At 41.8% G+C, this 19143-nt stretch overlaps 1 protein-coding gene across 1 annotated transcript in view; it reads left to right on the top strand.

The window, feature by feature from the left end:
• Nucleotides 1-19143, top strand: part of MAML3 (mastermind like transcriptional coactivator 3) — a 440066-nt gene that overhangs the window by 249599 nt on the left and 171324 nt on the right. The window contains 2 exon segments of the mRNA XM_033215310.1: nt 11786-12830; nt 12833-13386. Of these exon segments, the coding sequence (XP_033071201.1) occupies nt 11786-12830; nt 12833-13386 (1599 nt within the window).

Raw genomic sequence — 19143 nt, 5'->3', positions numbered from 1 at the left:
TGAAATGGCCAGTACTTGGTTGACCCAGGAAATTCAGTGGTCACGTGTCCAGTTCCTACCCAGGAGATGAAAACATTGGATCCGAAGGTTTTCTTCCTGTCTTCACTGCTCATTGGACTTTCAGGACTGGAAGAGGTCTGTGGATCGCGATGAAGTCTTGCTGTCTTTTAGCTTCAGATTGGACACAGAGGTTTTAGGCTGCCACGTCTTAAAGGGGCACTAAAGGGTCCACCTGGGTTCAGCCTTGGTCACTGCCTGTACGTAATTGAAATCGCTGCCCACAGAAGTCAGTGAGGTTGTGGGGAAGAGGCTGTGTAAATGACTCTGACTGTTGCTATAACAACAGTACCTTGGTCTAATTTCTTTTGAAAAATGAATTTCAGCTGGTGGGATGAAGCCGAGCAGCTTCACCCCACAGATGAAAGCTCTGCCGCCAGGCTCCAGAGCTTTGCTGTACAGACTGTGTGCTGTATACCTCCGCCTGGCTGAACATTTTCAGAACGGGTCAAATGACTCCCGTGTTTGCCTGTATGTGAGAACGTGCCTGTCTGTCTGTGGGTATCTTCACCCATGGGGGATTCATCCTGGAGAGAAAAATTCTCTCCTCCTGCCTTGGCTTCTGTTTATTAACAAAGTTACTCAAAAGACATGCAAATAATGACAGCTCCGTAATTGGTCAAAGAAGGCAAGTGCCTAAGCCCCTTCAGGTTTGGAGTAAAAATCTGTGGTGAAATGGAGAATGGTGGCCTGGGAGTCAGATGCTGTCTAGAAATAAGAATTATGTCCTGTTTGCACACTTACTGAGACGTGTGTGTGTGTGTGTGTGTGTGGTGTGTGTGTGTGTGTGTGTGTGTGTGTGTGTCCAGGGGAAGGAGAGAGGGAGAGAATGAGAGAAACTGGAAATTCTCTTCCAGGAGGTAGCTCTTAGCTACCTGGTAGTACTGCTTTATGCAAACTGCAACTCACAAGAAAGGAAGAGCAATGTCTGGCCTCTTTGAGGGAAACAGGAGGCTTTTTATAGAGTAAGAGATCTTATTTCAATACTTTTGTTTTCCAAAGGGAGATAAACATGTGCTGGGATTTTATTCAAAAGCAGTGTCAAGTCTGGGCACCCTGGCTGTTCGCATCCTGCTAAGCTGGTGCACCACTTCAGTGCTGTTGAGGAAAACGGTCTTCTGGAAGGGCTGAAAACAAAAATGAGAATTTCTTATTGAAAAGAAAGGACATTTTAAGTAAACAATGAAATAAAAAGATGGTTGAATCTTCCCCAAGGGAGAGAAAAGTACTCAGCCTCTCTGACATATTGCTCCTTCCCGCCTCCCTCCTCCCAGAAAATAAACAAATCGAAACCTCACGCTTAGTTCTAACATGCCTATTCTTTGGTCGGTGTTGTTGGTGTAAGTCTCCAGCTGTGAATGATGCAGATACGATCTGATCTTTTCATTTGCTGTCCTCCTCCCTTATGGGGAGGAAAGCCTTCCCTTCTTCCTCACCAACCTCCTTTACCAGCATTTCTTTACAGCTCTAAATAAAATCCCATTAGGAATTTCAGATTGTAAGGTAAGGTCATGTATACAAGCATGTTTGAATAGAAAATGTATTCATGACTTCTAGTAGGAGATTATCAGGAGATATTCCTAAGGATATTGCTTCTTGTCCTTAAAAATAAATGTAATGTAATATGTGTGTGTATTTATGTACATGAAACAACAGAGCAGTACAGGGTTCAGATTGTGGAATGCTGATGGCAACTACCAGTCTCAGTGGAGCTTTTCCTACAGAAAGCTACCGAGTGAAGGAAGCTACCACTGGGATGCACACGTTTGCTGTCTTCTGAAGTTTTCAGGGCCACAGCCATTATCACTTCTCAAACACATGCTAAATTTGCAGAGTGACATCTTTCCTTTTAGAGGAAGCACAAGGCTTTTCTGTAAATCAGCCAGATCTGACTCAAAGACATGACACAGGTGTCTAAAACACTTTCCCAGAATTTCTAAGCAGGTTTGCTGCAGTTTGATTGAGACAGAAGTCATCAGATGCGAAATAGCAGATTAGGTGAGAGCATACATTTGAGAGGCAGGCACAACTGAGTAGGGCTGTGCTATGTGCCCTAGGACAAACTACTTGTCCTCTCTGAACCCATTCCTGTCAATTAGGTTATTGTGAGGATTAATCAAGGTAAGATATGTAAAACACTTAGCTCAATGCCTGGCTGGTTAGCTCTCAGTCAGTTAGAATATTGTATGACAATAAGATATTGAAACATTTAGTAAGTGAGTCAACTTCTCTGATAAAAACTTAGAAGTTTAGAGCATTCTACTGAAAACTATGTTAGATTTGAAAATCATATGGCCTTAGCATTTGCAAATATAACAGTCTCGCTTTTAATGAGTAGTTGATAATTTTGTTAACACCAGTTTAAACTGTATGTATAGAGTTTGTGAAAAACTTTGTAACTTCAGATACAGACTATATAGGATTCATGTGACTTGTGTTGAAAATATAATTTATTCACTCCATTGGGAGAAAGCCAGGAGCCTGTGCAAACATTTATGTATTTGGAAATTTGGAGATTTAAGGGGATCTTGGAACTTAGAGTTTCTAAATGTGGAGGACTTCATCGGCCACTGCTCCTGATGTTTTATGATCCATTCCCAAGATATTGTTGTGCATTCAGTTGGTACTTATTTCATGTTTAAGCCTAATTAAAGGATAAAAACATACCTAAAAATTCAGCCACACCCCCAAAAAAGATTTAAAATGTTTTTAAAGAGTAAGTAAATCAGGATGTTGCTTTAGCACTTACAGCTGGAATTGGATGGGCATTCGTGTTCCAAACATTGAAAAGAGCCACCATCAGCCTTATGTACTTCCAAGACTTTTGGGGAATAGAGTTTTAAATGTGACCCATAGCAGAAAGAAAAAAGATCATGGTCATTTCTAAAAATAACCTCAAAGTACTTCAAAATGTTTTGAGTGGTTCTGTCCCCCTGGGCTGGGGGCTCCGCGGTGCCCCTGTAGTCCCTTTGGGCTCTGCAGCTGTTATTTCAGATGCCCACTAAGAGGGTGAGGCCCCTTTAAAGAGGATCCTTTTCTTCCTGGAGGATTTCAGAATGGAGATTTTTAACTGCTTAGGCTGACATCCCCTCCAGAGATCCAGCATTTCCCGCTGACCAGGTGCAGGGAAGCTGCATCATCTGGGATGGTCGAAAGCAGAGGTTTCAAACACTTGGCTCTTACGGCAATATTATATGTGATATGTACAGATTATATATATAATTTTAAAATTCATATTCAAATTCATTTACTCATAGAGAATAAAGTTGTTTTCTCTCTAAGTAATGTTAGGAGTCTATAAGGTCACCAAGGGAGGCTTTGGGCGTTGTAATAAGATCTTTCTTTTTCTTTTCCTGTTAGTCTGCCCTGCACATAGATCTCTCTAAAACAAATGTATCCAACTTTTTTCAACGTGTGTTTGGCATGTGGTCACTTTCTGGCATGGGCTTTGCTCTGGGGAGTGAGCTGAGCCTTCAGCACCTGGCACAGAGCCCAAAACACAGACACAGAGCACTCCTCAGTTCCCTGAATGAAAGTGAGGGGAAGTATATAGTGTGGAGGGGGACATGGTCAGGGATATTACTGTGCTCAGAGAAACCTAAAATGTTTTAAAAATATACATTTTTATGAAAAATATTCTAGAAATCCAGCAAGCTTCTGCAGAATTCAGAATCCTCTGAGGTTTCAAAAAGCCCCAACTAGAGCACTGTTTCTTGGTTCTGTTTATGAGAGCCCCCATCGTATCACCAATCAACTCAGGAACATTTTGTAGTGACATTGGGTTTGTATGTGTATGCATACTTAAAAAAATCACACCATCAACCTCACAGTGTCGGCATCCAATAGAATTATTAATCTAGATCAAAATTTCTAAAAGTTGGGGAATCCTAAACCAGCAGCCCCAGAAGAATCAGGTTTTTATTCAGTTTCTTTAGATGCCTGTGCCCCCACCTTGTGTCCCAATCTGGACTACTTAATTAGAAACTATGAAGGTGGGACCAAGAAATCTACATTTTTAACAGCTTCTCAGGTCACTAGTTACATTAAAGTTGGAAAATTACTAAAGAAAATCAAACCTCTAAATAACTCTCAAGATCCTTTCTAAGGGCACTTAAATCTAGAAGACAGTTCTGGAAATGTTTTGCGCACTCTTTGTATTTTACTAATTAAAATATCTAACACATGAGTATTCTGGGTCATTCATTAAATAAGCAAGTCAAATTCATCCATGTGTTCATAGGCTTATTACCTGCTGGTAGAATGGAAAGAGAATAAGCATGTGATAATTGATTCCAGTGAATCATCTTCTAGTTTGACCAGAACAGATCAAAATGACCAAAATGTTCTCTTTGAGCCTCTAAATTAGTTATAGCATCTGCAGGCTAAGACTCTCTCTTATCTTCAAGCTTTGGGAAAGAGTTGTATCTCTACCAGCTAGTGAAGAAAGCTCACTCACACTTTTGGTTGAAGAGGGTTAAGCTATAGTGGGTGAGAACCACTTGAAGCCTTTGTATGGAAATTTAAAATTCAAGCCTGAAAATAAGCAGCGTTTGGGGTTTACATACATGTGAAAACATGTGCCATGGCAATGTCGCTTAAAGTCTCTGGATTTCAGCTTCAGTTTTCTTTTCCACAAATCACTTCATATGTTCTGTAGTGGTTCTCATCAGGGATTCCCTGGACCCTTAGAGTCCTCAAAAATATTAAGAAGGAGATGGTCCATTTTCAGTATTTTAAACTAACCAAAAGAAATTGTACGTTTATTCTGAGAACACTATGCAGTCCAATGTTTTCAAGAGCCTGCTTTGGGGATCCATTACACCAACTCATTGTGGTTATTTGAGAGCTCTTTTTAGCATTCATTCATTCATCCATGAAGGAAAATAGTTATACTGTGATATGAATTAGAATGTCATGGAGGGTCTCTTAACCAACATCAGGAGTTGTAGGAAATGGCTGTCAAGAGAGACTACAGAGTAGGTAATGTCTAAACTGAATTGTAAAGGACACTTAGAATTGGTTAGGTGAGAAAGCTGGATACGTGTAAAATATGCAGAGGTTCAGAAAGAGAGAAAACAATTGTGGTATGTCCTGGGCACTGCAAATAATTAAGTATAGCTGAGAGTTTGGAGTTGAGTGGGGTTGCGGAGTAAGTGGGGGAAGATTAGAGGTAATGGCTAAGCCTGGAGAGTTTAGCTGGGATGAGGATTCAGTTGGAGGGCCTGTGTGCCAGACCTGAATGATGCTGAAGACGGTGGACAGCTTTAGAAAAACTTAAAGTGAAAAACGGGCATGATCATATTCACAATGTATAGAGAAAACCACAGCCACGATGCAGAGAATGGGTTGGAGGTGGTGAGACTGACGCTGGTCAGGAGCTGCTACAGAAATTCATGAGAGAAATATTGAGACTCTGAACGAGGTAGTGGCATTGGTGGCTGAAGATGAGACTAAAATTCATAGAATGGATAGTTCTTGAGGTTTAATTGGGTATGGGTGGCGGGGAAAGGCTGGAACAAAGGAAGATCCCTGAAAGCACAGTCTGAGAAAGCATACCACAGGTGGCATCAGAAACTCATGCCTTTGATGGGGGCATGACTGTGCTTCTTCCAGTCCTGGATGAGGGTGCAGGATGCCTTATGGAGGAGTCAGACCTGAGTTTGAATTTGAATCTGGGTTTAACCATCTTCTGCCCAGCCCCCTGAGTTCTGTGATTTCAGACACACTACTTAACCCACGATGCCTCTGCAAGATGGTTGTAACAAAACCTATCTTTTAGAATCACTGGGAGCAGAGAGAAGGAATATGGTGGTTTACTGGAGTTGGACATTAGACATTGAATGTCTTCCATCTTAGAGTCTTCATTATTAATAGTAGCATCACTGTCTTTATTCCCAAGCTCTGTGATCCTGCCCAACTTCATGCAAAATCAGGGACAGGACAGTAAGAGTTTCTTTGACTTGCCAGCACTGCTAAAAGTCTAACAGAATAAAAGACCTCTTTGTCATGGACACTCTGGCCCATGGAACACCTCAAGAATCTGCTAGTATTGGGGGCTCCTATGTCAGCAGAGGTCTGGTAATCTTAGCCATGCTCCTCCTTGCTGTGGGTGTCATGCACCCTCGCCCACCACACCCCCTCCAAAACACTGCTCCTTTCCCTATAGAACCATCTGGCCAGCACATGGCCTGCCCCCACAGGTTTGTGGTGAGGATAAAACGTGATCCTGTGTGAAAGTTCTTTGTAATTCCAAAGGCACAGCTATTCTTATTACTACTGGTTTGGACATAATGCACAACCCTCCCACTCCCCATTCTGTTTCTCTCTGCCTCTCAGTTTCACTGTCTGTCTCTCTCTCTCTCTCTCTCTCACACACACACACACACACACACACCAGTTTCACAGAGACACAAGCCATCAAGCCGCACTGTAAATGAGGGACTTGCGCTGGAGCCATTATGGAAGAGGAATTGTTTCCTTCAGAGTAATTGACACATGATAGCAGCCCATATTGTCATAGGCATTGGATGAACAGCATACTTCAGCTCCTGGCACCACAGCTTCACCTAATGGGAGAAAACATTTATGTGTAATAATAGTAATACAAGAGCAAGGAGGCTGATGCTCAGGAAAGAGTTTCTGTGATTCTTCCACGAGGGTGCAGTCATACTAAGAGGCTTTGGGCTTTGCGAGGCAGAAGGGCCAGGGACTTCCTAAGATAAGGCTATTTGGGATGAGACACTGCCCTGAGTCCTGAGGAGAGGAGGGTCACAGGGACATTTTTCTGCACACAGCCAGACATTCCCATGTTCTCTGAGCAGGGAGCTTGTGAATCAGCCTTCCCAGCCACATAGCTGGTTCTGTGTCTCCCTCTCCGCCTCCCTCTGTCTCCCATGAGAAACATAAAGAGAATTAGACTCCCAGACCACCTTTCCATATAGCAAAGGATGATGAGGCAGACAGAAGGGATGCTAAGATTGCTCTGCTATTTTGGACTTAACAAAACATAAAAATCACAGCACAGCATCTTCAATAATGTCCATCTTATATTCCAAACTGCAGCTACATGAAATATATAAATGAAGATTTGGGTTAAAGGGGCTTGCGGTGGAGAACTTTAGGCCCTGGAGGAAAGGGAACACTCGGAGGCTCCAATCAGGTGGCATGTTGAAAATGTATGTGATTCGAACCTCAACGATCTAGCCTCTGCTCGTCTACAATCTAGGACATGAATGCATTAGCACTTGGACTTGGACTTGAATTGCAAATTTAATTTTTGTTGTTCATATTTAAAAAGCTACACCAGATGCTTGGAAAACATTAGGGTTTTGCTGGCTAGAGAACAGAAATATTCTACCTATTTGTGTTTTGAAGATCCAGTAAGCATTCCTTCTCAGTTGCAGTTGTAACTATTTGTATCACTGAATTTTGAAAATGGTAAAGCTAAGCCTTCGTAGGTGTTTACTGGTATCAGGTGTGAGGCTAAATGCTTTCTACATTATTTCATTTAACCTCAGACTCACGGTAACTCTATGAGCTAGTTATTACTGACCCACTTTGCAGGTAAGGAAACCAAGGCTTAGGAGAGGTTAAATAAGTTTTCCAGGATTCATTTATTCAACATGTATTTATTGTCTACTCTGAGCTACTGGAAACCCAGTAGTAAACAAAATGGAAGAACCCCTGCCTTCATGTAACTTATATTCTAATGGAAGGTATCATAGCCAACATTTCTTAAGACCCACACAATATTGATATGTATTAGCTCTTAGGTAGGTGATGTTGGATTTGAACTCAAACATTCTAACTTCAGAGCCAGTGCTCCTCTTTCTCTAATTCTCACTTTACTGCCTCACCCAGCAGCCCACTCAGCCATAAGAGGTGAAACTTGGGGTCCCAGCCAGACCTGCCTGGCTCTATGGTCTTGGCCACCACCATTTTATACAGAAACAAATGGACCAGCTTCATTTACTTCTCTGTCCTGCTCCATTCATTGCATGACCTGGAACAGAGTCGTGGACTTAGACTTTCTAAAATCGAGTCAGTTCATTGTTAAGACAAATGCTTATGTTTTGAAGGTTAACATCACTCCAGGAGGTGTCAAAAGCCCTAACTCTCGTTTCCTTTATATCCTGAAGCTGTGATATTTGACCATGCCGCTATGTTTGGAGCTATGTTCAAGTATCTTCCATACTTCTCATCAAAACCATGGTATCTTGCTTTGTCCAATAAATAATATTTTCTAGCAGTTTCTATGTAATACAATGAGTTGAGCCAGTATTTTTTTTTTTTTTTTTGGTCAAATTCCAGTGTGTTCCTGTTAGGACCTTGTGTTCAGCAGTTTGAGGGCCTCTACCAAATGACTATGGGCTGTGTCTGATATTGTAAAAATATAAGATTTAGGAATAAGGGTTAGACTGGATTTTTACTCAAGGACCCTTTCTGCTCTGTTTACTTTTATTTCTTTTTTTTTTTTTTTTGAGACGGAGTCTCACTCTGTCACCAGGCTGAAGTGCAGTGGCACGATCTCAGCTCACTGCAGCCTCCACCTCCCAGGTTCAAGTGATCCTCCTGCCTCGGCCTCCCAAGTAGCTGGGACTACAGGCGTGTGCCACCACCCCAGCAAAATTTTGTATTTTTAGTAGAGATGGGGTTTCACCATGTTGGCCAGGATGGTCTCAATCTCTTGACCTCATGATCTGCCCGCCTCGGCCTCCCAAAGTGCTGGGATTACAGGCGTGAGCCACCGCGCCCGGCCATACTTTTCAAATATAATCATCTACTTATGAGAAAGCACCTAGCAGTAAAATGACACTTCTTGAACTTTACCACATCTCCACATTGGTTTTATTATCCATGGTGCTCCTCTAGAGGCCCAGCAGTTTCACATGTGAGTGTTCAGGTGTCAGGGGCAGAGGGAATCCTACTCCTCTCTTGCACTGGTTCTGTAATACACAGCACCTTGCCAAGAATAAGAGAGTACCCGAGTGGAAAGACCACTGAGCCTTCTCTCTCCTACCCTGTCATTCTGCCTTCTGCCTGCAACTATGTAAAGTTACTGAAACCCCTTCTAACCCAGCCCAGTCACCCCTCTGTCACTCAGCATCTCTCCAGTAGCTACTTTATGCCAAGCTCTTTTACCATGCCCACATGCACTGGCCCTTTCTGGCAGAAAGGAAAGCAGCAGACAGATGAATTAGGTTTGTAATTGATAAGTCCATAGAGTTAGCAAGACTTTTCTTAACTGGACTTTTAAAATGAGTCCAGTTAAGTGGATATCACACTCTTTAGGGTAAGAGATCTATCACTTCCAAAACCAGGAATGTAGAAGCTAGAATCAGGCATTCCTTATGGTCAATGGGGCTGCCTCCTGCTCGGATTTAAACTCTTCTCTTAGCCCCTGCGAATTAGGCAATAGAATGATTCATTCTGTTTGCAATTGTTTATTAACCATTGCTATGAACACGAGGACTGAGTGCAGCCCTATGGATACACAGTAAGCACATCAGCCACAGTTGCCACCTTCTTGGAGCTCACCAAACAGACACTTAAGCAGCTGCCCCAAAGCATGATAAAAGCTATGGTAATGAAGTACAGACTGCTTGGAAAGACCCATTTCAGGACATCCAACCTAGTATAGTTGGTCAAGGAAAGCACCTGACATAGCTGGGTTGGGGAAGGGTATAAGAGAAAACTTCCTAGAGTAAGTGAAATCTAGGATCTGACCTGAAAAATAAGCAGCTATTACCCAGGGAAAGAGGAGAGGGAGCAGGAGATGTTCCAAGAAAACAAAACAACATGGACAATGCCCTAGAGGTGGAAGGAAGCTTAGCACCTTAAAGGTGAAACAATTCTAGCCTCTGAAGAGAAACCAGAATATCAGCACCTTTAAAGAACTAAAAGAGTTTCAAGAGAGTTTATGGAAAACGTAGGGTAAAGGAGAAGAGGGGAGGAGATGCTGAATAGAGAGGCAAAAGAGTGAGCCTGGAAAGATGAGCAGGAGCCAGGTGGTTTTGGCAAGAGTCAGTTTGGACTTTAACCTAAAGACGGTGGAAGTTGTTGCAGAGTTATACACAAGAAAGCAAGTATTTTTTTTTTTTTTAATGTGGCATAAGGAGTAGATTAAGGGAACACAAAACAGTAAAAAAAATAGACAAAAGAGCAAATGAATGGAGGCAAAGCATAAAAGACCAGTTAGAAGATGGCGGCAACAATCTAGTAAGAGATAATGGTATCCTGGCCAAGGATAGTTAACAGTAACGGAGGAAGGAGATGAGGGGACACATTAGAGTTAAATTTTGGAGGTGGAATCCATAGGACTTGGTGATTGTTGATGTGGGAGGTTTCAAGAAAAATGCTGAAGTGTCTGACTTGGATAAATGGATAGATACTGAGATGGGGAACATTGATGAGGATCTTGTTTGGGTAACGAAGGATAATAAGCTCAGTGTTGAGACCTGTTGCATTTTAGATGTCCATGAAATATCCAGTAGGAGAACATTGGACTTAGCGGAGCTGAGCACTAAATCCACTGAGCCTGCTTCAGCTGTCTTCTCTAGGCTGATGACCCCAAAACAATGTACCCAGTCCAGCTGTGTGAGCCTGGGAAGATGAGCATCTTTCAGGGCTGTCAGCCTAGAGAAGGTATTTGAAGCTGTTGTAATTGATGAAGTTGTCTAAGAAAGAACGCAGAGTGAGCATCAGGAGAAAGAAAGCTTAAGACAAAACACTGAAGAATCCCATCCTTTAGGAAAAAGAAAGACTGCATAAGAGATTGAGAAAGAGGTGGTGGAGAAAGGAGGAAATTGAGAAGAGTGTGATGATGTGGAAATCGATGGAAATGTGCTTTTAGAAAAGAGTGAGCCACTGTATCAAAAGGTGTTGAAAGGTGAGCTCACATAAGAACTTAAAGGAAGTTTGGGATTGCATTAAACATTCATTTTCAATTCTGTGCTATTTAGTACATGTGTTAAATTCCATATTCTTAGAAGTTTTTATTTTAGCATTTTTTAAAATGTTGATTTAATTCCTTGATGTCCTCATTTAAGTTGTGGCAAGAATTTAGGATAGGTATTAACGCCTTTTTCAAGTATGTTACATTTTGGTCCAAGTCTCATGTCTAGCATTCATGGTGGCTCACACCTGTAATCCCAGCACTTAGGAAGGCTGAGGCGGGCTGATCACTGGAGGCCAGGAGTACCAGACCAGCCTGGCCAACAGGGTGAAACCCCATCTCTACTAAAAATACAAAAATTAGCCAGGCATGGTGGCCTGTGCCTGTAATCCTAGCTACTGTGGAGGCTGAGGCAAGAGAATCGTTTGAACCTGGGAGGTGAAGGTCTCAGTGAGCCAAGATAGCACCTCTGCACTCCAACCTAGGCAACAGAGCAAGACTCCGTCTCAAAAACAAAAAAAGAAAGAAAATAATAACAGATTGTTCTTCCTTGCTGAGAGGAGTATTGCCCTTATTAACTATCTCTTTTCTTTTGTTTCCCACCCTTCAATCTTTTGTTTGTTTTCTATCTCTTAGCCCTGTGAGCTCTGCTTTTAGATAAAACCTTTTCCCATACAATTTGAATTGCAGTGTTGCCTGATTTTGAAATTATAAGTATGACTTATTTCCTTTGTGTCGTAAACCACTTAAAAGTTAGTTCATAGCAATGCACATCACAATCCTTAAAGAGTAAAATATGACTTTTAGTCATCCTCTTTCCTGTTTCTTTTCCAGCTACAAGAGACTGTGAAAAGGAAGTTGGAAGGAGCTCGATCACCACTTAATGGAGACCAGCAGAATGGTGCTTGTGATGGGAATTTTTCTCCAACTAGCAAACGAATTCGAAAGGACATTTCTGCGGGGATGGAAGCCATCAACAATTTGCCCAATAACATGCCACTGCCTTCAGCTTCTCCTCTTCACCAACTTGACCTGAAGCCTTCTTTGCCCTTGCAGAACAGTGGAACTCACACTCCTGGGCTTCTAGAAGATCTAAGTAAGAATGGTAGGCTCCCTGAGATTAAACTTCCTGTCAACGGTTGCAGTGACCTGGAGGATAGCTTTACCATCTTGCAGAGCAAAGACCTCAAACAAGAACCTCTCGATGACCCTACTTGCATAGACACATCAGAAACATCTCTTTCAAATCAGAACAAGCTGTTCTCAGACATTAATCTGAATGATCAGGAGTGGCAAGAATTAATAGATGAATTAGCCAACACGGTTCCTGAGGATGACATACAGGACCTGTTCAACGAAGACTTTGAAGAGAAGAAGGAGCCAGAGTTCTCGCAGCCAGCAACCGAGACCCCTCTCTCCCAGGAGAGTGCGAGCGTGAAGAGCGACCCCTCTCACTCTCCCTTCGCACATGTCTCCATGGGATCTCCCCAGGCGAGGCCTTCTTCTTCTGGTCCTCCCTTTTCTACAGTCTCCACGGCCACTAGTTTACCTTCTGTTGCCAGCACTCCTGCAGCTCCAAACCCTGCAAGCTCACCAGCAAACTGTGCTGTCCAGTCCCCTCAAACTCCAAACCAAGCCCACACTCCAGGCCAAGCTCCACCTCGGCCTGGAAATGGTTATCTCCTGAATCCAGCAGCAGTGACAGTGGCCGGTTCAGCATCAGGGCCTGTGGCTGTGCCCAGCTCTGACATGTCTCCAGCAGAACAGCTCAAACAGATGGCTGCACAGCAGCAACAAAGGGCCAAACTCATGCAACAGAAGCAGCAACAGCAGCAGCAGCAGCAGCAGCAGCAACAGCAGCAGCAGCAGCAGCAGCAACACCAAATCAGACTTCAAATTGGTCTCCCTTAGGACCTCCCTCTAGTCCATATGGAGCAGCTTTTACTGCAGAAAAACCAAATAGCCCAATGATGTACCCCCAAGCCTTTAACAACCAAAACCCTATAGTGCCTCCAATGGCAAACAACCTGCAGAAGACAACAATGAATAACTACCTCCCTCAGAATCACATGAATATGATCAATCAGCAGCCAAATAACTTGGGTACAAACTCCTTAAGCAAACAGCACAATATTCTTACTTATGGCAACACTAAACCCCTGACCCATTTCAATGCAGACCTGAGTCAGAGGATGACACCACCAATGGCCAACCCCAACAAAAACCCCTTGATGCCATACATCCAGCAACAGCAACAGCAGCAGCAGCAGCAACAGCAGCAGCAGCAGCAGCAGCAGCAGCAGCAGCCACCACCTCCACAGCTCCAGGCCCCCAGGGCACACCTGAGCGAAGACCAGAAACGCATGCTTCTCATGAAGCAGAAAGGAGTGATGAATCAGCCCATGGCTTACGCTGCACTTCCATCCCACGGTCAGGTAAGTGTGAAAGTGAGACACACTTAGAGTGGTGCATTTCAGACTGTCAATGTGTGATGCTCTACGAGCTTCCACTGTAGTTGGGTCTAATTGCCTGCAGAAAGCCTCTCTATACATCCTCAGATAGTGGCCAGTTTTGGAGGGTTCTTTTTCAATTTCTCCTAAGAGATGGAAAAGGGTGGCACGATAAACTTTCTTATATTTCAATGTCTAGGAATCAAACTTCTTCTATTCCCAACTGCAGATAAAAATTACATAAAATTCTCACTCTGAGGGAGGGAGGCTGCAGAGGTCACTCCACCAAACATGGCACTACCTCTGTAGCTTCTCTCTCAGCTCGCATGATCCTAGGCTCTGGGTGGTGGGAAGCGGGGGGACAACCGTTTTATAAGGCCCTGAGCAGCCTTCAGCTGTCTTACTGAATTATGAATAATGGGAAATTTGGCTTGTTGATGTTCAAAGATAGGAGAGCTTTCTGGATTTTCAAAGTGAAGTGGAGAGTAGATTTTTGTAGGACCTCGTAATGTTTAAACACTTGCTGCTAGACTAGCAACAGTTGGAAGCTGGTTTAATCTTCTTACTTGGGAGTGCAATGAAACCTCTCTGATTCATTCAGCTCTATTTCCGGAAAATGTGATGGTGAATATATCTTAGTGCTGTGTTAAAATAAAGTCTCCACTTTTTCACTGTCCTCCTTCATGGGAGGTTGGGCTCTCGGTGTGCATGGTAAAAAATGAGCAGCAACCAGTCGGGAAGTGAATAGTCACTGACAAGCATTTCACTCTCTTCATCCTGACTAGTGGCAAACAGCCACAGCTCCTTTAGTGTAACATTTTTTCTACCCTGAAGGAGAGAGTGGGGAAATGCCCATTAGAGCGACTCCCCCTGCCCCACATGGGTGAATTCAAGAGAGATCATCTTACTGCCAGTTGCTATGCTGTGCCTCAATTCTTCCAGGATGCAGACACAGTCATTTTACTTGGAGAATTTGCAGAAAAGTCTTTGCTTTAGAGGCCCTCATGTCTAAACAGGTTCTAACTAGTGCTTGGATAGGTGTCCACAATTGAGTACTTTAGAAGCAGTGGGAAATAACGCAGGCAGATCTTGCCTCACTTGGTTATTTGCATCTTGTAGCTCCTGGAGTGCCCCACCCCACCCCTGAAACCCCAAGCTTGATGGAGCTGCAGGGCTGGAGGTGGTGCTGGCCTGCAGAGACAGGCCTGAGCTCTGTGGCTTCATTCTTGTCCTCAGCCTTACAACCCCCAAACCTCACAGTGGCTTGTTGTCTGCACATGCCAGCCAGCTCTAAAGATTCTGTCTGGATAAGTAAAAGTATAACTTGGTTTACATTGACTGCAATCAGTAGCTGGTAGAAAAATATCATTGAAATGTGAGCTTTTCTGTATTATCTTAGTTTCATTAAGAATATATACCATTGGGGAAATATAGCATTTTATACACTTCCAGATTAAGTTCTGAAGTAGGCAGAAAGACAGGCAGTATACATGGATGTTTGTGGTAGCCCAGGTGTGTCAGAAGGTTTATGAGATCACAAGCTGTCAGAATGGTTGGTCTGTTGTTAATACAAATTGTGCTTCTACATTCGCTGTTTTTACACTAGCTACAGTAGAGTATTTCCTTCAAGCCAGACCAAAGATGAATAATTAATTCCAGTTCACAGGCTCTGCAGACATGTGAGTGCAATGATGCACCCACCCTCACCCCCACTAAATAGCTTTCGAAATGTGCCAACTTGGGACAAAGTTCCTGTCTTTGTGGGAACATGGATTTTAAGGGTACTTCTTTCAGGTCCTTATGCCTGCCTAGCTATGAGTCACTGAAGCTGGTAGCTGCAGAGGTCATGTTTTGAAAGAGCTCAGTCAGCTGAAGGAGCAAAGTGATGTTTTTCTGGATTAAATCTGTGTGCTCCTCCTCTCTTCTCTTGTCTCTCGAAGTATTTTCAGTGTGGACAGAATATTCTTTATGAGTCCTCATTAGAATAATCACTTCTTAACCTCATAAAAACTCATCAGGTAAAAGCGTGCTTTTTAATGAAATATTAACTCACCACTGTTTGAAACGAGCTTCAAAATACATATATAAACATGTGAATATCTTTTTGCAAGCGTATCATTTATTTCATGTTTTTATCTGATTGTGAAGCAGTATTTACATAGTTCTCAGGATAGTTCATTACATTATATGCGGGTACATTCCACAAATATGAGCACGAATTGCAGGTGCGATATAAAATATAATTATACATAGGTTTAGTTCAGTTTCGTTTTCTGCTGTTGCTAGTGAAAACTCACTTTATTCTTTGTTGATCACAATGACCATGATCAACATTTCGTTTTAATGAATGACTTGAGCAGCAAAGCCTTTTAGGCACATTTATTTCAAGAAAATTGTCTTCTACAGATGTTTACTTATTTGGAACATTTGTATAAAATGCCATCTCTTTCAGAAATGAATAGAAATGCGCTTACTTCCTGTATATTTCAAAAAAGAGGGAAACAAAAATAGAAACAAAAGATATTTCAAAATTTTGAATGTGTTTTATCTAGTAATTCCATTTCTCAGAATTTACGTATTATTCTTCTTGGTCAGATGGTTGAACAAAGGTTATGCTCATGGTGTTATTTATGATACTGAAAAATTTGATCCAAAAATAAGTATTTTGGGAAAATAAATATGTATATGACATTCATGATAGAAATAAATGACTAATCATATGGAAATGCCTTATAGTATGAATAAAATGGACCATAAAACAATTTGTATGTTACAGTCCAAATTGTGACTTTTAATATATGTAGAAAAATACTGAATAACTAAAATGTTATTTTAGGAATTCTAAATACTGAATTCCTAAAATGTTAGGAATGATATTTATTTCTGGCTGGAAAAATTATGAGTGATTATTGTTTTCCTCTTTATATTTAACTGAATTTTGTAAACTTTCTATCGTACATGTGTGTTAATTCTACCCTCTGCGAAAATACTTTTTTAAGGAAGGGAAACTCCCTGTTTAAAAGAGTTTACCCTTCGTTAATTCTTTTTTTTTATTCTTAGTTGAATTGATTTGCCAGTTGGATTGAGGCAGTATCATTATTTGCTATTCATTGACATATATTAGTTGTAAATCCCTGCTTTAGTGAGTAGTCCTAAAACCTGCCTCCCACACTCAGTCTCTTTTCCATTCTGTCTCCTCATCCCTTTACCATGTTCTCATTCCTAGAAAATTTTAGCTAAATTCGTGACAGTGAAAGTAGCAATAACATTTTTACCATTAAAAGTTTTTTAATCTTCTCTGAGATATGTTCTTATATTATTTATGTATTCCCTTTACTTTTTTTTTTTTTTTTTTTTTTTTGAGACAGAGTCTCGCTCTGTCACCCAGGCTGCAGTGCAGTGATACATCTCAGCTCACTACAAGCTCCGCCTCCTGGGTTCACACCATTCTCCTGCCTCAGCCTCCCAAGTAGCTGGGACTACAGGAACCCGCCATCACACCCGGCTCACAGCCGGCTCTTTTTTTTTTTTTTTTTTTGTATTTTTAGTAGAGACGGGGTTTCACGGTGTTAGCCAGGATGGTCTCAATCTCCTGACCTTGTGATCCGCCCGCCTCAGCCTCCCAAAGTGCTGGGATTACAGGCGTGAGCCACCGTGCCCAGCCTACTTTTTTTTTTTTTTAAACCTTCTGGAACTTCTATTCATCATGGACTAAGCTCCCAGATTGTCTCTAATTTTCTTCTTACCAGCTTCACTTTTTAAAAATTAATACATAATATTTATACATATTTATGGGGTACATGTGATATTTTGTTACAGGCATAGAATATGTAATGATCAAGTCAGGGTATTTAGGGCATCCATCACTGTATTTATTCTTTCTTTCTTTTTTTCTTTTTTTGAGACAGGGTCTCACTTTGTTGCCCAGACTGGAGTGTAGTGGCACTGTCATAGCTCACTGCAGCTTTGAATTCCTGGGTTCAAGCCATCCTCCCACCTCATACCCCAAGCAGCTGGGACCAGAGGTGGTGGCCAGCCTAACTGGCTAATTTTTTTTTTTTTTTTGTATTTTTAGTAGAGACGGGGTTTCACGGTGTTAGCCAGGATGGTCTCAATCTCCTGACCTTGTGATCCGCCCGCCTCAGCCTCCCAAAGTGCTGGGATTACAGGCGTGAGCCACCGTGCCCAGCCTACTTTTTTTTTTTTTTAAACCTTCTGGAACTTCTATTCATCATGGACTAAGCTCCCAGATTGTCTCTAATTTTCTTCTTACCAGCTTCACTTTTTAAAAATTAATACATAATATTTATACATATTTATGGGGTACATGTGATATTTTGTTACAGGCATAGAATATGTAATGATCAAGTCAGGGTATTTAGGGCATCCATCACTGTATTTATTCTTTCTTTCTTTTTTTCTTTTTTTGAGACAGGGTCTCACTTTGTTGCCCAGACTGGAGTGTAGTGGCACTGTCATAGCTCACTGCAGCTTTGAATTCCTGGGTTCAAGCCATCCTCCCACCTCATACCCCAAGCAGCTGGGACCAGAGGTGGTGGCCAGCCTAACTGGCTAATTTTTTTTTTTTTTTTTAATTTTCAGTAGAGACAAGGTCTCACTATGTTGCCCAGTCTAGTGTCCAACCCCTGAACTGAAGCAATCTTCCTGCCTTGGCTTCCCATATTGCTGGGATTACAGGCGTGAGCCACCGTGCCCGGCCTGAGTATTTATTATTTCTATGTGATAGGAACATTTCAAGTTCTCACTTCTAGGTATTTGAAATATACACTACCTGTTCTCCAATTTTTAAAATATGTGTTTTTGTTATGAAATAGAACTTAACTTTGGTCACATCTGGGTTTTTTCCTTCCTAATCCTGTTATTTCTCAAGGGCAAGATCTCTCTCTCTCCTCTCTTACACACACACTTTAGCTGATTTTTGCATAGTGCCTAGCACTGTGTCTTAAACATAAGGATGTTCAATAAATCATTTGATGGTGATTATCAAAGTTTGGGTCAAAAATATGATTACAGTTGATTATCAGCTCCAATGGAGAAAGCATTAGCTCACATAACGCAGAGCTGCTTTTGAGATCAAATAGAAGAGCTGAAAAGGCAAGTCTAGAAAGAATCCTTTGATAGGAGGTGATTATCTTGAACCAGTGGAACAACAGTGAGATTGCTGGGAAGGCAACCACAATCCCTGTGTCTGACAAACAAAAAACAATGGAGCAACTATGAAAGAAGTAAACCAAAAGCAGAGACCACTTGCTGGTCAAGGACGCTCACAGGCCATCCCAGAGCCCAAGAATAATTCCTGTGGGGAAGAGCAGAAAGGGAATCATGTCCAAAATGTGATGTTCATTTTTCATACTTGCAATCTTAGGACTAGATACATCATAGGTGACTCTGCTAGTTTATTCTTTACACGTGTGTCTTCTACATGTGGCTGTGTGCATCATAATGAGTACACGTGCTCATGTTTTACAGAATGTTTTTCCCTTTCAATTTTATTTTACCGGAATTTGTGGAATGCCCTGTGTGGTACATTATTATAAGCTTTTTAGTCATAAAATCTCCAGAGAAAGAACAGAGCTGCAATATTCACAGCCATCATGGAAATCTCTTGGAAGATGCATTTTCCTTAAAGAACCTGGGAGCCCTTTGTTCAGTTTCCTTGATATATATATTGTTTACCTTATCCAAGGAATACACATGCATAGTTCAGAAAGTCAAATACTG

The sequence above is a fragment of the Trachypithecus francoisi genome, unplaced genomic scaffold (assembly GCF_009764315.1).
Source record: "Trachypithecus francoisi isolate TF-2019V2 unplaced genomic scaffold, Tfra_2.0 Lachesis_group1, whole genome shotgun sequence".
NCBI classification, from domain to species: domain Eukaryota; kingdom Metazoa; phylum Chordata; class Mammalia; order Primates; family Cercopithecidae; genus Trachypithecus; species Trachypithecus francoisi.
The sequence above is the reverse complement of the archived record's forward strand: the minus strand, read 5'-3'. Positions and strand labels throughout refer to the sequence as shown.